General features: G+C 35.7%; 1 protein-coding gene across 5 annotated transcripts in view; it reads right to left on the bottom strand.

Annotated features, from left to right (window-relative positions):
• Positions 1-15,377, bottom strand: part of KIAA0586 (KIAA0586 ortholog) — a 112,874-nt gene that overhangs the window by 30,209 nt on the left and 67,288 nt on the right. For 4 of the 5 annotated variants that reach the window (XM_043556258.1, XM_043556260.1, XM_043556259.1 and 1 more), the window contains exons 28-29: positions 8,374-8,528; positions 6,447-6,555 (exon numbers count right to left, since the gene is read on the bottom strand). In XM_043556258.1, the coding sequence (XP_043412193.1) occupies positions 6,447-6,555; positions 8,374-8,528 (264 nt within the window). The remainder of the gene's footprint in view (positions 1-6,446; positions 6,556-8,373; positions 8,529-15,377) is intronic. The other variant, XM_043556262.1, reaches the window with a different exon arrangement.

The following is a 15,377-nucleotide window of genomic DNA, read 5'->3' as shown; positions in this document are numbered from 1 at the left end:
ATTAGATTTATACCTAAATATTTCATATTTACGTTGCTATGATAAATTATAGTTTCTAATTACAATTTCCAATTTTTCATTGCTAGTTCAAAGAAATATCACTGATTTTTGTACATTGATATTGTAGCCCCTGTGAACTTGATAAACATGTTGGTTCCAGTAGGATTTTTGTAGGCCTTGTGGCACTTTATATAATCATGCATGACCAAATAGAAGTAAGTTTATTTCTTCCTTTCTAATCTGTATGCCTTTTTTCATTTTTCTTGCATCACTGCATTGGCTAGAACAGCCAGTATGATTTTGAAAAGGAGTAATGAGAGCAGACCTCATTGCTTGTTTCCAGTTTTATTAGGAAAGCATTTAGTCTTTCACCATCATGTGTGATGTTGACTATAGGTTTCTTGTAATGTCTTTCCTTTATAATGTTGAGAAAGATTCCTCTGATTCTTGGTTGAATACTGTAATCATAAAAAGATGTTGAATACTGTCAAAAGCTTTTCTAGATCTATTGAGAAAAATCACATTTTTTTTTTAGTCATATTCATATTTAGTCAAAATAGCAATGAATTACATTGCTTTTTGAATGGTGAACCAACCTTTCTTTCCTGGGATAAACCCACCTGGTCCACTTACTGTCTTTCTATATATTGTTGGATTCAATTTGCTAATATTTTATAGAGAAATTTTTTGTCTATGTTCATGAGAGATATTGGTCTATAAATTTCTTTTCCAGAAATGTCTTTGTCTGGTTTTGGTATCAGGGTATTGGTAAAAAGAGTTCTTTTCTATTTTCTGGGAGAGTTTGAGTAGAACTGGCATTATTTCTCTCTTAAATATCTGGTAGAATTCTCCAGTGAAACCATCTGAGCCTCAGGTTCTCTTTATTGGAGGATTTTAAGCTAAAAATTCACTTTTTCTTTAACAAATATAAGATTACTTAGTTTATTATCAGTTTCTTCTCAAGTTGGATAAAATTTTTCCATTTTACCAATGTTGCCAAATTTATGAGCATAAAGATACTAATATTACTTTATAATCTCTTTAATTTCCATAGGATCTGTAGTGATTTCCTCTCTCTAACTTCTCATACTAATGATTCATGTGTTTTCTTCTTTTTCCCTCATCATTCTGGCTAAGGTTTATTGATTTACCAGTCATTTCAAAGAACCAGCTTTTGGTTTCACTGGGTTTCTATTATGTTTAGGTTTTCAATTTCATTCTGTTCTTTTCCTTCCTTCTGTTTATTAGAAGTTTAATTGGCCTTCTTTTTCAGGTTTCCTCCATTAGAGGTTTAGAGCACTGATTTTAGACCTTTCTCTTCTATTATCATGTAAGCATTTATGCCATAAAATTCCCTCTAATCACTGCTTCAGCAGCATCCCATGAATTTTGGTACGTGGTGTTTCCATTTTTATTCAGTTAAAAATATTTCTTTTTTTTCTTTTAATTTTTTGAGAGACAGACACAGAGAACAAGCGGTGGGGGGTGGGAGGGAGAGTGAGGGAGACACAGAATCTGAAGCAGGCTCCAGGCTCTGAGTTGTCAGCACAGAGCCTGATGTGGGGCTCAAACCCACGAACTGTAAGATCATGACCTGAGCCGTAGCTGGATGCTCTACTGACTGAGCCACCCAGGTGCCCCAAGTTCAAAATAGTTCTAATTCCCTTTGTAATTTCCTTTTTGACCCAAGGTTTATTAAAATGTGTGCAATTTAATTTCCAAATATTTAGTAATGTTCCAGGAATCTTTGTTATTCATTTTCATTTTCATTCCACTGAAGTCAGAGAATATATTTTGTATGATTTAACTGTTTTAAATTTACTGAGGTTTGTTTCATGATACAGAATATTGTCAATCTTGGTTAATGTTTCAAGTTTACTTAGGAAGTAAAATCAGCTTTTTAAAAAAAATTTAAGTTTATCTATTTATTTTGATAGAGAGAGAAAATATCAGTGAAGGAAGGGTAGAAAGAGAGAGAATCCTAAGCAGGCTCCGCACTGTCAGCATGGAGCCTGATGCAGGGCTTGAACCCATGAACTGTGAGATTCTGACCGGAGCTGAAGTTGAGCACTTAACTGAGCCACCCAGGTGCCCCCAAATCAGCTGTTTATCAACTAGGTCCAATTGGTCAATATTGTTGCTTAGATCTTCTACATTCTTATTTATTTTATTTTTATTTTTTTATCAATTTTTTTTTTAATTTAAATTTTGGTTAGTTAACATACAGTGAAATATTGGTTTCAGGAGTAGAATTCAGTGATTTATCGTTTACATACAACACCCAGTGCTCATCACAACAGGTGCCCTCTTTAATGCCCATCACCCATCTAGCCCATCCCCCCCCCCCATCAACCCTCAGTCTGTTCTCTATTGTTAAGAGTCTTTTGTGGTGTGTTTCCCTCTCTTCTTCCCCACACCCTTCCCATATGTTCATCTGTTTTGTTTCTTAAATTCTATATATGAGTAAAATCATGTGGTATTTGTTTTTCTTTGATTGATTTATCTCGCTTAAATGCTACATTCTAGCTCCATCCACGTTGTTGCAATTGGCAAGATTTCATTCTTTTTGATAGCTGAATAATATATATATACCACATCTTCTGTATCCATTCATCAGTTGATGGACATTTGGGCTCTCTCCATATTTTGGCTATTGTTGATAATCCTGCTATAAACATTGGGATGCATGTACTCCTGAGCATCTGTATTTTTTGTATCTTCACAAAATAAAATGCTTTTGCACAGTGAAGGAAACCGTCAACAAAAACAAAAAGGTGACCTACTAAATGGGAGAAGATATTTGCAAATGATATATCCAATAAGGGGTAATATCCAAAATAAAGAAAGAACTTATATACCTCAACAATAAAAACCAATCTGATTTAAAAATAGGCAGTGGATTTAAATAAACATTTTTCTAAAAAAGACAAGTGGCCAACAGAAACATGTAAAGATGCTCAACATCCCTAATCATCAGGGAAATGCAGATCAAAGCCACAATGAGATATTACCTCACACCTGTCAGAATGACTAAAATAAAAAAGGACAAGAAATAACAAGTGTTGGCAAGGATGTAGAGAAAAAGGTACACTGTTGGTGGGAATGTATATTGGTACAGCCACTGTGGAAAATACGAGGTCCTCAAAAAATTAAAAATAGAAATATCATGTGATCCAACAATTCCACTACTGGATAGTTATCCAAATAAAACAAAAATACAAATTCAAAAAGATATTTGCACCTCTATGTTTACTGCAGCTTATTTATAACAGCCAAGACACGGAAGCAATGTAAGTCCCCATTGACAAATGGATAAGAAAGATCTCTCTCTCTCTCTCTCTCTCTCTCTCTCTCTCACACACACACACACACACACACACACACACAGGAATATTACATAGCAATAAAAAAAGGGTAAGATTGTGCTATCTGAAACAAGGATGGACCCAGAGGGTATTATGCTAAGTGAAGGAAGTCAGACTGAGAAAGACAAATATGTATGATTTCACTCTTATGTGTAATCTAAAAAAATAAAACAAGTGAATAAGCAGAATCAGACCTACAAATATAGAGAATAAACTGATGGTTGCTAGAAGGAAGGGTCGGGGGGGGAGATGGGCAAAACAGTTAATAGGGGGGAGTGGGAGAATCAGGCTTCCAGTTATGGAATGAATAAGTCATGGGAATAAAAAGCACAGCATAAGGAATATAGTCAATGATGTTGTAATAGTGTCTGTCATGTGATGACAGATCGTAGCTACCCTTGTGGTGAACACAGCATAATGTATAAACTTGTCAAATCACTATATTGTACCCAGAAAACTAGTGTAACGTTGTGTGTCAACTATACTCAAATTTTAAAAAAAGATACTAAAAAAAATAAAATAAAATAAATAAAAATAAAAAAAAGATACTGATAGAATGTAAAAAATAAAAAAATAAAGTGAACTATTTTAATACATTACTTAATAGAATTTAACTGTTCTTGGGTTTATAACAAACAAGCAGATTTAAAACTAGTCTCTTATTTATATGGAAGAAAGTCAACTTGCCCAGAAAAAGCAGTAAAAGTTAACTTGCATAGTAAAAAGGAAAAAAAATTAAATGACTCACTGAAATCACTTAAATTGTTATGTTCACTATAAACCCATTAATCAGGACTTAGAATCAGAAAATGGTATCCTGTGGTCAAAAATACAACCAATGAATTCAATACCAAATGAAAAAATTTCACTCTTAGATTCCAAAGATAACCATCTGTCAGATCAATTCAATTTCTTTTTATATTAAAAGCTGAAAGTTATAATCAAGGGGGGGGGGGCGGAAACAAGGATTTTACAGACTTGTCGGAAGCATAGTGCTGGAACTCATGTCCTACCAAATCTTCAGTCAATTTGTAATGATCACTGAAACAGCTGCTACTGCTAGTGAAGCTACTTGATTCTTTATATACACATATTAAACTAGTACACATTTCAAAGTGAAATATAGGATACTTCTTCCCAAAACAGTCATAATTTGGGGTTCAAGTATTCTTAGAAGCATTTAGCTGCCAGAAAAGATGTGGTTTTGATTCCCTTGTGATAAGGTGAATTTCCTTCATTATCTTCAAGGCCTGTATGAGAGATAGGATTGAATTCCTTCAAGGTCACCCAAAGTCCTGAGAGCCCTAGAGGATTATTTTGGCATTGTGACTCTCCTATTCTCTGAAACATTTGGCAATGTCTTAGAGTTTCATCAGAGAAAAAAATAAAACCCACAAAATTTATGGGAAAAAAAAAGTCATAACTGACTATATTTGCCAAGGCAATCACATTCATTAAAAAAGTATTCAATATGGAGATCTGTATCAGTTATAGAGTGAAACACTTGGCTTCTATTTTCAAATGTTCTATTTATAGCTCACTGGGTATTTATTTGTCTCAGTCAAAGCTGATATAGGTCTGATCCTCTAACTTCTGTATTATATATAAAATTAAATGAAAAAAAATTATATATATTAAATCTAACCATTCTAAACTCTTCTAAATAAAACTTGCTTTAACCAGCTAACACCTCCGTTTCTTTTATTCATACAATTTTTATTGACTTATTAAATGTTAATTAGACACTATTTAACAACATTGTACTTCATGACATTTTGTTGTAAGCCAACAAGAATTTATTGCCATCTTGTGGTCATTCATGTATGTGTGAAACTGAATGTCATTTTCCTGAAGAGAGACACTTACTTTAAAATCTTACCAAATTTTCCCATCACCTGAGAAAAATGATCATTTTATCACATACAATATCTCCCAAGGAGACAAAATTTACTAATAATTTTAAGACATTACAATTTTTTTAAACCTAACTTAAATATATAGTCTTTGACCGTGAATGGTAACAGTAGAAGGGCATCAAGTCAGTCCTGCCATTATCTTAGAAACATTCATTTGTTCCTATCTATATACTGTTTTGATTAATTTTTAAATACTATAAGAAGAGTTTTATAGCCAAGTTTCCATGGGATTCTAAAATACAATATTCACATTACTGTACCATGGTCAGGTTAAAAAGGTGGTCAGGAAGGCAAAGTTCTGAGAGGTGGGAGCAAGAGAGGAACAAAAAACAAAAGTAAAAATCTAAACCTCATATAGCATAATTTTAATAAATATCTTGAGTATGTCCTTGTTTTGGGTCTTTCCTGTAAAACTAAATGTATAGTTACATTTGCAATTATACTGGCATTCAGTAAATGAGATTAAAAAAAAACACAATCATAAGAGCAAAGAAAACTTCTTCCTGGATTGTGGAAATAAAGTTTTAAAACAGAAAATATCTTAATTTCTACTGCCAAATTTCAGAGTTTAGGTTATATTAAATTTAAGTGACTAAGAAGCAAGAAGGTAAATAAAGCAGAAAGCCAACAGTCTTTCAGAAACATAAAGGAACATCAAAATGCTATGATGCTGACTATAGAATTGAAGTTCAACCACACAACTGGTCATTTACATAATGTGCATTCAGTGTGAGAATCCTTTGTTTTTTTTTAAGTTGTGTTTATTGGTCAGCATCACCCACAACACTGAATAGCCTTTACAAAGAAGCACCTTTACAGCCACAGCCCCTGCCTTTTTCACATAATTTAAAATAGACAACTCTGACACAGATACAGACCTATAAACAGATAAAAAGGCAATCAACTGCATAAGAACCAAAAGATAAGATTAAAGGAAAAACACTACCTAAGAGTTTTTAAATTCATTAGAAATGGAGTTTATTGGTACAAAGAACAAATATACAGTCAAATATGATACGAGATTCTTTATCCCAATGGACTAAGAAAAAACAGAAAACTTACAGACAAGAATGTGATGTAGACAAAAATAAAGAATTTTCATCATATACTTGTTCAATATCAGGGCAAGCATCAAACTATTATATTACAAGAAAATGAATCTTACCTTGTTGCTGTGAAAGTGAAATATCAGATTTACTTCTTACACGTATTAAACGACTTTGTGCAGGCTTGTGTTCAACTTGTTTCGCATCTTGGTCATGCTTTTGTTGGTACTAAAGAATTTAAGACGTGAAGTCATAATATTGTTTTTTAAGTTACTTTAAAAAGTTTTGAGCAATTAAACTATTTAGTTGTTTCTTATATAAAATTTGAATATTATACATGTCCTCTAATTGCTAAATGGGTAATAGAGTACATATTACTAGAGAAAAGACATTGGAAATAAAATCTTTCAAAAGATTTGGATAATATATACAGATTTCAAATATTCAAATCACTTCATAATTCAAAGCTCCTTATAAATCAAACTATTCTAGATATATACACATGATGGATTTAGACAGGATAAAAACTTAATGTGGTTGTTAAGCTCTCCCATATAACCATTTTTACATAAAATGAAAATCTGCATAATGCACTGCAATTTTCAAAGAGCTTTTCTATATAGTAACATCACTTAATTCTCACAAGCATGAGTACTGTTATCCTCCTTTGACATTCAAGAAATGTGCACTCCACCACAAGCCCCATCATCTCTCTTCCTAGTACCTATAACCTAACCAAATTTGAAATTTACAATAGTCACAAATTCTTTCACAACCACACATCACAAACTGTGAAAGCCATTTTATTTCTTCCTTTTACTATTTTATGGTCCTAATTATGAATGAGTGCCTGAAAACAGCTATCAGATATACTTTGACAGGACTTTAAAAAGATAACCTCTTGATTCTTATCAGCCATGAGTTGACCCACAAGCTGAACCCAGGCAATTGGAAGCTCCTTACTCTGGTCCTGTCCTTGGAATATGCGTCCCACCTACTATTTCCATACTGGCAGTCATTAAAGGACATAGCCTTGAGAGGGGAAGGTGTTATGACACCGTCTGGACTGAATACCTGACTGAACCCAATTAAGGCTTCTATATAAACTTTTAAGATTCTGGTGGCTGGGTGCAGAGATCTACCGGTCTCACAAGTGCCCGAGACAGGTCTGGTAAGTAAGTCCCCTTGCTTATTTAAACCTGCCATCTGCCAATCTGGAGTGGTATGTGTCTTTATTCGGTCTCTCCTTGCTCTCCATGAATACGGGCCAGTTTTAAACTTCACCCAGGAAACTCCTGAGGTTGCAACCAGCAATACCAACCCCATGCAATGCTATGCAATATCATGAAATACATAGTGAATTGAATAAACTAATCTACAGTGAGAAATCCATTGCCATTACACAGATACAAAACTGTTTTTAATAACGTGAGCATTTCTTTACATGCTGGAGAGTAATTAACCTATTTTTTTAGTACAGAAGATTACATGGGCCATTGGCCTAACTCACCATGAAATTGCTTATGTAACAGCTTTTGCAAAATTTAATATAATAAATTTTTCTTGAGTACCTGCGATATGCAAATTAATGAGCTAGATATTTCATGATGACACAAAGTGTCAATAATAGCTACCTAACCAGCATTATATATATGTATATGTGTATATATATATATACACACACACACATGTATATATATACACATATATGTATATATATGTATATATGTATATGTATATATATGTATATATATGTATATATATGTATATGTGTATATATATACACATATACATATATATACATATATATATATATGCTATTTTTAATCTCTAAATAAAGAGGAGAAAACTAAGGGTTAGAAAAAGGCTATGTATTCAAGGTCATAGCTAGGGTCCAGATGAGCTAAGAGTTGTATCCAGGCTTGAATTAACAAATAAAGGAAGCATGGATTGAAACTGACTCCAAAGACTAATCTCTTGGCAGTGCATCATGCTAAGCCAATATTATTACCATTCTCATTTTAAGTAAAGTACAAGGATTATTACCTGATGATTATCTTCAACTGCTCCTGATAACTGAACATCATTTTCTTGCACTGTCAAAAGTGTTGTGGGAAGAGCAAGGTTAGAATTTGGCTGCAACTCCAATTCTCCCAAACTCATTGGACCATGACTAGCACATGAATCTTCATAAACACCACCTGTTGTCAAATATATAAACAAAAAGTTAAAATAAATTGTTTAATTTGATTTCTGCTCAGGTCATGATCTCACAGTTCATGAGTGCAAGCCCCACATTAGGCTCTGTACTGACAGTGTAGAGCCTACCTGGGACTCTCTGTCTCCCTCTCTCTCTGCCCCTCCCCCCATCACACGTGCATGCACATACTCTGTCTCTCTCAAAAATAAATAAGTAAACAAAAAATAAATATAAATATGTACTAAATAATGAAAATCTCGCAAGAAAATCTAGGGGACTATAGGTATAAACTTGTGTTAGAAGAGACCATAAAAACACAGAAAGTATAAAAGATAAAAATAACTAGGGACACCTGGGTGGCTCAATCAGTTGAGTGTCCGACTCCTGATTTCAGCTCAGGTCAAGGCCTCATGGCTGTGGAATCGAGCCCCACAATCAGGGTCTGCACTGAGCGTGAAGCCTGCTTGGGATTCTCTCTCTGCCTCTCTCTATGCCCCTTCCCTGCTCATGGTTTCTCTCTCTCTCAAAATAAATAAACATCTTAACATATACATATAGAAATAACTACATAAAAATTTTTTTAGCTATATGGCAAAGAAAGACCATAAATAATGTCAGTACAAATTTAGAAAAAGATATTTGCAATACAGATGTTAAAAAACATCAAAAATATAGAAATAGCTCTTACAAAGTTATAAGAAAAATTTAGAACCTAATAGATGGGGAAAGAATTTAAGTAGGCAATTCACAGAGAACAAATCCAAATGGCCAACAAACATGAAAAGATGCCCACAGGCAGCCAGAGACTTGTAATTTCCACAGGACTTACTGTGTAAAAACAAATGCAGGCAAGTGGGCATTCTATCTTAACTTGTAAAATAACAGTGTACACATACATAGTATGTATCCATCATGAATGTTAAACATGTGAGTGTGTCTATGGATAAAAAGAGGAAGATTACATATGAGAATCTTAACAAGAGTTAGCTGGGGTAAGGCATATGGGACAGGAGAAAACATGAGGATGAGAGGTGGATGGAAACTAATGTATGACATAATCACATTTTGTTTTATGTAAAATTATACATGGTTAATGTATGGGTATAAAGAAAAAGTAATTAAAAAGACACAAGGTAAACTTTGATAAAAGACCTAAATGTAAAAACTCAGAAGGTATATAATCAAACATCTCTTCCAAAGCATTCAAAGTGCATAATAGCTTTCAACTCCTGTAACACCCTATCATTTAACATATATTCACTGGCTATGTCCTAGGTGTTACACACTCTGCTAGACAACAGGAATGGGACAGTGAACCCTCAAGTGAGATTACAGATCAGTGTGACAAAAGCAACTTTAGGCAGGCTACAGAGAGCACATACGACAGGTATCTAACCCAGTGATAAAGGGTCACCATGACAGCCATCATAACAATGCTGAATTTGCTCAAAAACACGATGGTGTCACTTCTACAAAGTATGCTCATGGAGTATGAGTGTTTCGTCTGTATAAAGTAACTTAACCCCTTGTAACTATCATGTCACTCACATCAAATTTATCATAAGTTGGGGCACCTGGGTGGCTCAGTCGGCTGAGCATCCGACTTCGGCTCAGGTCATGATGGCGCAGTCTGTGAGTTCGAGCGCCGTGTCGGGCTCTGTGCTGACAGCTAAGAGCCTGGAGCCTGCTTTGGAATCTGTGTCTCCCTCTCTCTCTGCCCCTCCCCCGCTCATGCCCTGTCTCTCTCTCTCTCTCTCTCTCTCTCTCTCTCTCTCTCTCTCTCTGTCAAAAATAAACATTAAAAAAATTTATCATAACTTGAAATCCCTAATTTTACTCTACTAGAATCTTACTGCTAAGCAAAGGCAACCTCAGACTTAGAAACTTCAACTTTCAGAGAAGACTAAGTCAACCCAAAATTGCCAGTGCCCAGCAGCAGCTTTGGGTTTGTCATGTCTAATAGGTTTTTCCATTTGTAGGGAATGGATGCCTTTAGCATTAATTCTAATGCTTAAAACCCCACTCATCCTTATGTCCTCATAATTCTATCCTTTCTCCATATTCCTTTCTCTTAGTGAATGGAAATTCCCAGCTACCCAACCATTCTAGCCAGAAACCTGGAAATGTCTTAGATCCTTTCTTTTGCACTTCTCATATTCAAACTAAATCTTGTCCATTCCCCTCCTTAACTGTCTCTCAAATCTCCCTTTTTACATTTCCTCACTGTTAAGTAGTGTTTCACCAGCTTTACTGCAACAGCTGTCCAGTCAGCCTCCTTGCCTCCAGTCTTAATACTCTCCTCTATTCATCACACTGCACCTGAGATGATCTTGCTAAATAAAAGGCAAAGATGATCATATCAGTCATTTACTTATAATCCTTATGGATCTGTGAATATCAAAAAACATTCAGAAGTGATAGAAATTCAAAACTAAATTTTCCATGGGAATAAATATAAAGTAAGATTGGCATTTTGTGCACAAATGGATCCATATCATTTTAGAGTGAATCCAAAAACTACTTCATGTATTATCTAAGATTTTTTAGGATCTACTTTCTGCTCACTACTCCAATCTCACTGCTTCCTAAACTCTAGCTCATTAATAAAGTACTTATATTTCCTTAAGTCTTGCTATTTTTTTATTTTTTATTTTTATTTTTATTTTTTCCTCTTGTCTCATTGCATATTCTGCCTGGAAGTTCCCTCCTCATTTACTACATGGCAAACATCTATTCATCTTTGAGAATCCATTTCTTTTTTTTCAACTTTTTTTATTTATTTTTGGGACAGAGAGAGACAGAGCATGAACGGGGGAGGGGCAGAGAGAGAGGGAGACACAGAATCGGAAACAGGCTCCAGGCTCTGAGCCATCAGCCCAGAGCGCAACGCGGGGCTCGAACTCACGGACCGCGAGATCGTGACCTGGCTGAAGTCGGACGCTCAACCGACTGCGCCACCCAGGCGCCACGAGAATCCATTTCAAGTAAGCCTCCTCTGATGTTTGAAGTCTTCTTGTGATTGCCCTCTCCAGGTACAAGTGACCTATATCCCATCCTACATGAACTTCTTCAAGGTAACTATGATAATTTATTGCATGTTTGTGCCCTCTCATCTATTACTTCTACCAGAGGAAAAAAAATCATTATCGACAGGGCCTTACTAGGTTTTATATTCCTAGCTTCTAGAATGTGCATAGAGCATAGCAAGCACTCAAAAACTATTTTCTGAATGAATAAGTAAATGAACAAACTGGAATATGCTTATTATACTCCACCATTAAGATTTGATTTCACATCAGGTCTTGTGGGAAACTGTCTCTGAGGCCTCTCCTGTGGGTAGAGTCCTCCCCTGCACGCCACAGCTGTTTGTGTTGTTGTACTAACCACACAGCATTACTGTATAACCTTTCTTGTATTTCTTGTACACTATTTCTTGTATTTCTCTTACACTAGTTTGTAAACTTCCTTGAGAGCAGATATCCATCATTTCTGTATCTCAAGTGTCTAACACTGTACCAAGTGTCTACCATTGTACATAATATAGTACCAGATACATAGTAGGTATTCAATACAAGCTTTCTGAGTAAATGAGAGCTACGATTAGTAGTGTATCTCAGAGTCCTCACAAGTTGTTTAAAAATATCAGTTTACATTTTAGGGGTTGTTTTTTTTTAATTTTTTTAACGTTTATTTCTGAGAGACAGAGAGAGACACAGCATGAACAGGGTAAGGGCAGAGAGAACGGGAGACACAGAATCCAAAGCAGGCTCCAGGCCCTGAGCTGTCAGCACAGAGCCCTTCGTGGGAATCGAACCCACAAACTGTGAGATCATGACCCAAGCTGAAGTTGGATGCTTAACTGACTGAGCCACCCAGGTGCCCCTAGGCGCTTTAAGACACTTCGTCAAAGCTAATTTTGCATCTTTTGTTACTCAACCCAAACTGAGAACCTCAGGATTAGGAAGAGTGGTAGGGGGATAGAGGTTGCAAATAGGACAATTTCTGAAAAAGGTGCAGAGGTAGGGAGAGCAAAGTAAGAATAGATGAGCCTCTGTAGGTAAAGTTATTTAAAAAATCAGTATAGGGCACCTGGGTGGCTCATTAGGTTAAGCATTCAACTTCGGCTCTGGTCATGATCTCATGGCTCATGGGTTTGAGCCTCACATCAGGCTCTGTGCTGACAGCTCAGAGCCTGGAGCCTGCTTTGGATTCTGTGTCTCCCTCTCTTTCTGCCCCTTCCCCACTCACATTCTGTCTCTCTCTCTCCTTCAAAAATAATTAAACACTAAAATGTGTGTGTATATATATATATATATATATATATATATATATAAAAGGCATGAGATTAGCCGCCAACAGAAATAATGACACATGGTATTCATTCTTCTCTAGTAACCATTATGTAGCAAAATACTTGAAACAAGAGGAACAAGTGAGTTCTCAATGGGGCATAGTCCTTTTAGGCAACTGTGGATAGTTTGTTTCTATGAAGTACATGTAAGAAGGTATATTTACATACTCCAAGAATTATTAAAGAAAACAACACTTACGAATTAGTCACTGTGGTGACTACTTTATATGTGTTATCATTTACTACCCCTAATAACCTTAAGGGGTGGATACTATTTGTGGTAACCAGCCTCCAAGATGGCCCCCTGAATCCTGTCTCCTGGTATTCATAAGTTTCTGTCCTCCCCTACTATATTATTCCAGGATTGGTCTGTGTTATTGATAGGATGTGGTAGAAACGATGGCATGTCACTTCTGAGATTAGGTTATAAAAGACATTGTGGGTTACATTTTGATTGCTTACTTTCTCTCAGATCATCTGCTTTGGGAGAAGCCAGCTGCAATGTCATAGGCAGCTCTACACAAAGGTTCATGTAGTGAGGAAATGAGGCCTCTTGCCAGCAGCCATGTGAATGAGCCTGAAAAAAAGATACTCCAACCCTTGTGGAAGCCTCAGCCCCAGAAAACAGCTTGACTGCAACCTCACAGGAGATCCTGAGAATTACCCAGCTAAGACACTCCCAGATTCATGACTTTCAGAAATACGTGAGATAATAAATGCTTGCTGTCTTCTGCTGCTAAGTTTGGGGGCGATTTGTTATATAGCAATAGATAACTAATATACCAATATTATCCTCACTTGATAGATGAAGAAACTCGGGCTTGGAGATATTAAGTTACTTGTCCCAAAATACACAAAGTTGGAATTCAAACTGATATCTGAAACTCCAAAAGCCCAAATTCCTAGCCACACTCTGCCATATTGCTTCATTTATATGCTCAATCTTAATGTTAAGCCACATTACTTACTATTTTTTCCTATTAAGCAAATATCTACAGTGTACCTACTATTATAAATATACTTTACTGTACATAATATGCTAGGTGCTACCAGATGTATTAGGAGGGACATATCCAATAGGATATATCCTCATGTATTTTATTCTATAATAATTTAACAAGTACCTAGTTGTTCTCAAGTACCTAACAGCTCTCAAGAGATCTGTGAGAGCCACCTAGTGTCAATTCTGTTTAACTGCAATCTGCACAGTTAGCTGGATACAAATATAGCAAGCAAAGGGGGAAAGAAAAATAGAGGCAAACTCTTTTTCAGAAAAAGAAACAGACTCCTACTTATAGAGAACAAAGTGATGGTTACCAGAGGGGAGGTGGGTGGGTAATAGGTGAAACAGGTGATGGTGATTAAGGAGTGTACTTGTGATGAGCACTAGGTGTTGTATGGAAGTGCTGAATCTCTATATTGTACACCTGAAACTAATATTACATTGTATGTTAAGTAACTGGAATTTAAATTAAAACTTTAAAAAGTCACATTTTATGCCATTAAAAAAATTTTTACTGTTTATTTTCGAGAGAGAGAGACAGACAGCATGAGTAGGAGAGGGGCTGAGAGAAAGGGAGACACAGAATCTGAAGCAGGCTACAGGCTCTGAGCTGTCAGCACAGAGCCTGACGTGGAGCTTGAACTCATGAACCATGAGATCATGACCTGAGACAAAGTCAGATGCTTAACCAAGTAAGTCACCCAGATGCTCCTATGCCACTTTAGATCCTACTAATTTAAGAGAATGTAAAACATTTAATGCTCTCACTATGTGCACAAAATGAGAAATAACTCCAATCTTACTTCACATTTATTCTCCTGGAAAACTTAAGTCTTGAATATCTCTCAATTCTGAATGACAAAAGTGTTCACTCAATATAAAATGGAGGTTTTAAATACCCTACAACAATGTTTTTCTGACTTCATGCATTTCCTTTTCTGATTTACAGAGAAATATGCATACCTCTAGAAGTCCTTTTCATTTAAGAGAATGCAGCAGTGGGCATGGAAGAACCAGTAAATGAGAATATATTTGATCTTCATTAATCTGATGATTGCATATTTGCAAATCCATCTACCCAATAAAATTTATTTGGAACCCCAAAATCAATAGTCACAGTGCTTATGTGGTCACTCACAGATATGTGTAGACCAGTAAAAAACTTTTGCATCACCCAATATACACTTCACCTGCTAAGGTTGAACAAGGTGATGCTCTGCTTTATTTCAGCTCTTATACTGTAAACAAGTTGGTTTTTTTGTTTGGTTTTTTTTTTTTGGTTTTTTATTTTTGCTGTCTGTGTATGCTCTGTTCAGATTTTTGTGCATTTTTTTTGTTGGTGATTTGTGGTTTTAAGTGGCCCCCAGTCATACTGCTAAAGAGCTATCGGATACCCTAAGTGCACAAAAGCTGTGATGGGCATTAGAAAATGCATGGATTGGATAAGCTTTGTTCAGGCATGAGCTACAGTGTTGTGGACCCTGAGCTCAATGTTA

The sequence above is a fragment of the Prionailurus bengalensis genome, chromosome B3 (assembly GCF_016509475.1).
Source record: "Prionailurus bengalensis isolate Pbe53 chromosome B3, Fcat_Pben_1.1_paternal_pri, whole genome shotgun sequence".
NCBI classification, from domain to species: domain Eukaryota; kingdom Metazoa; phylum Chordata; class Mammalia; order Carnivora; family Felidae; genus Prionailurus; species Prionailurus bengalensis.
The sequence above is the reverse complement of the archived record's forward strand: the minus strand, read 5'-3'. Positions and strand labels throughout refer to the sequence as shown.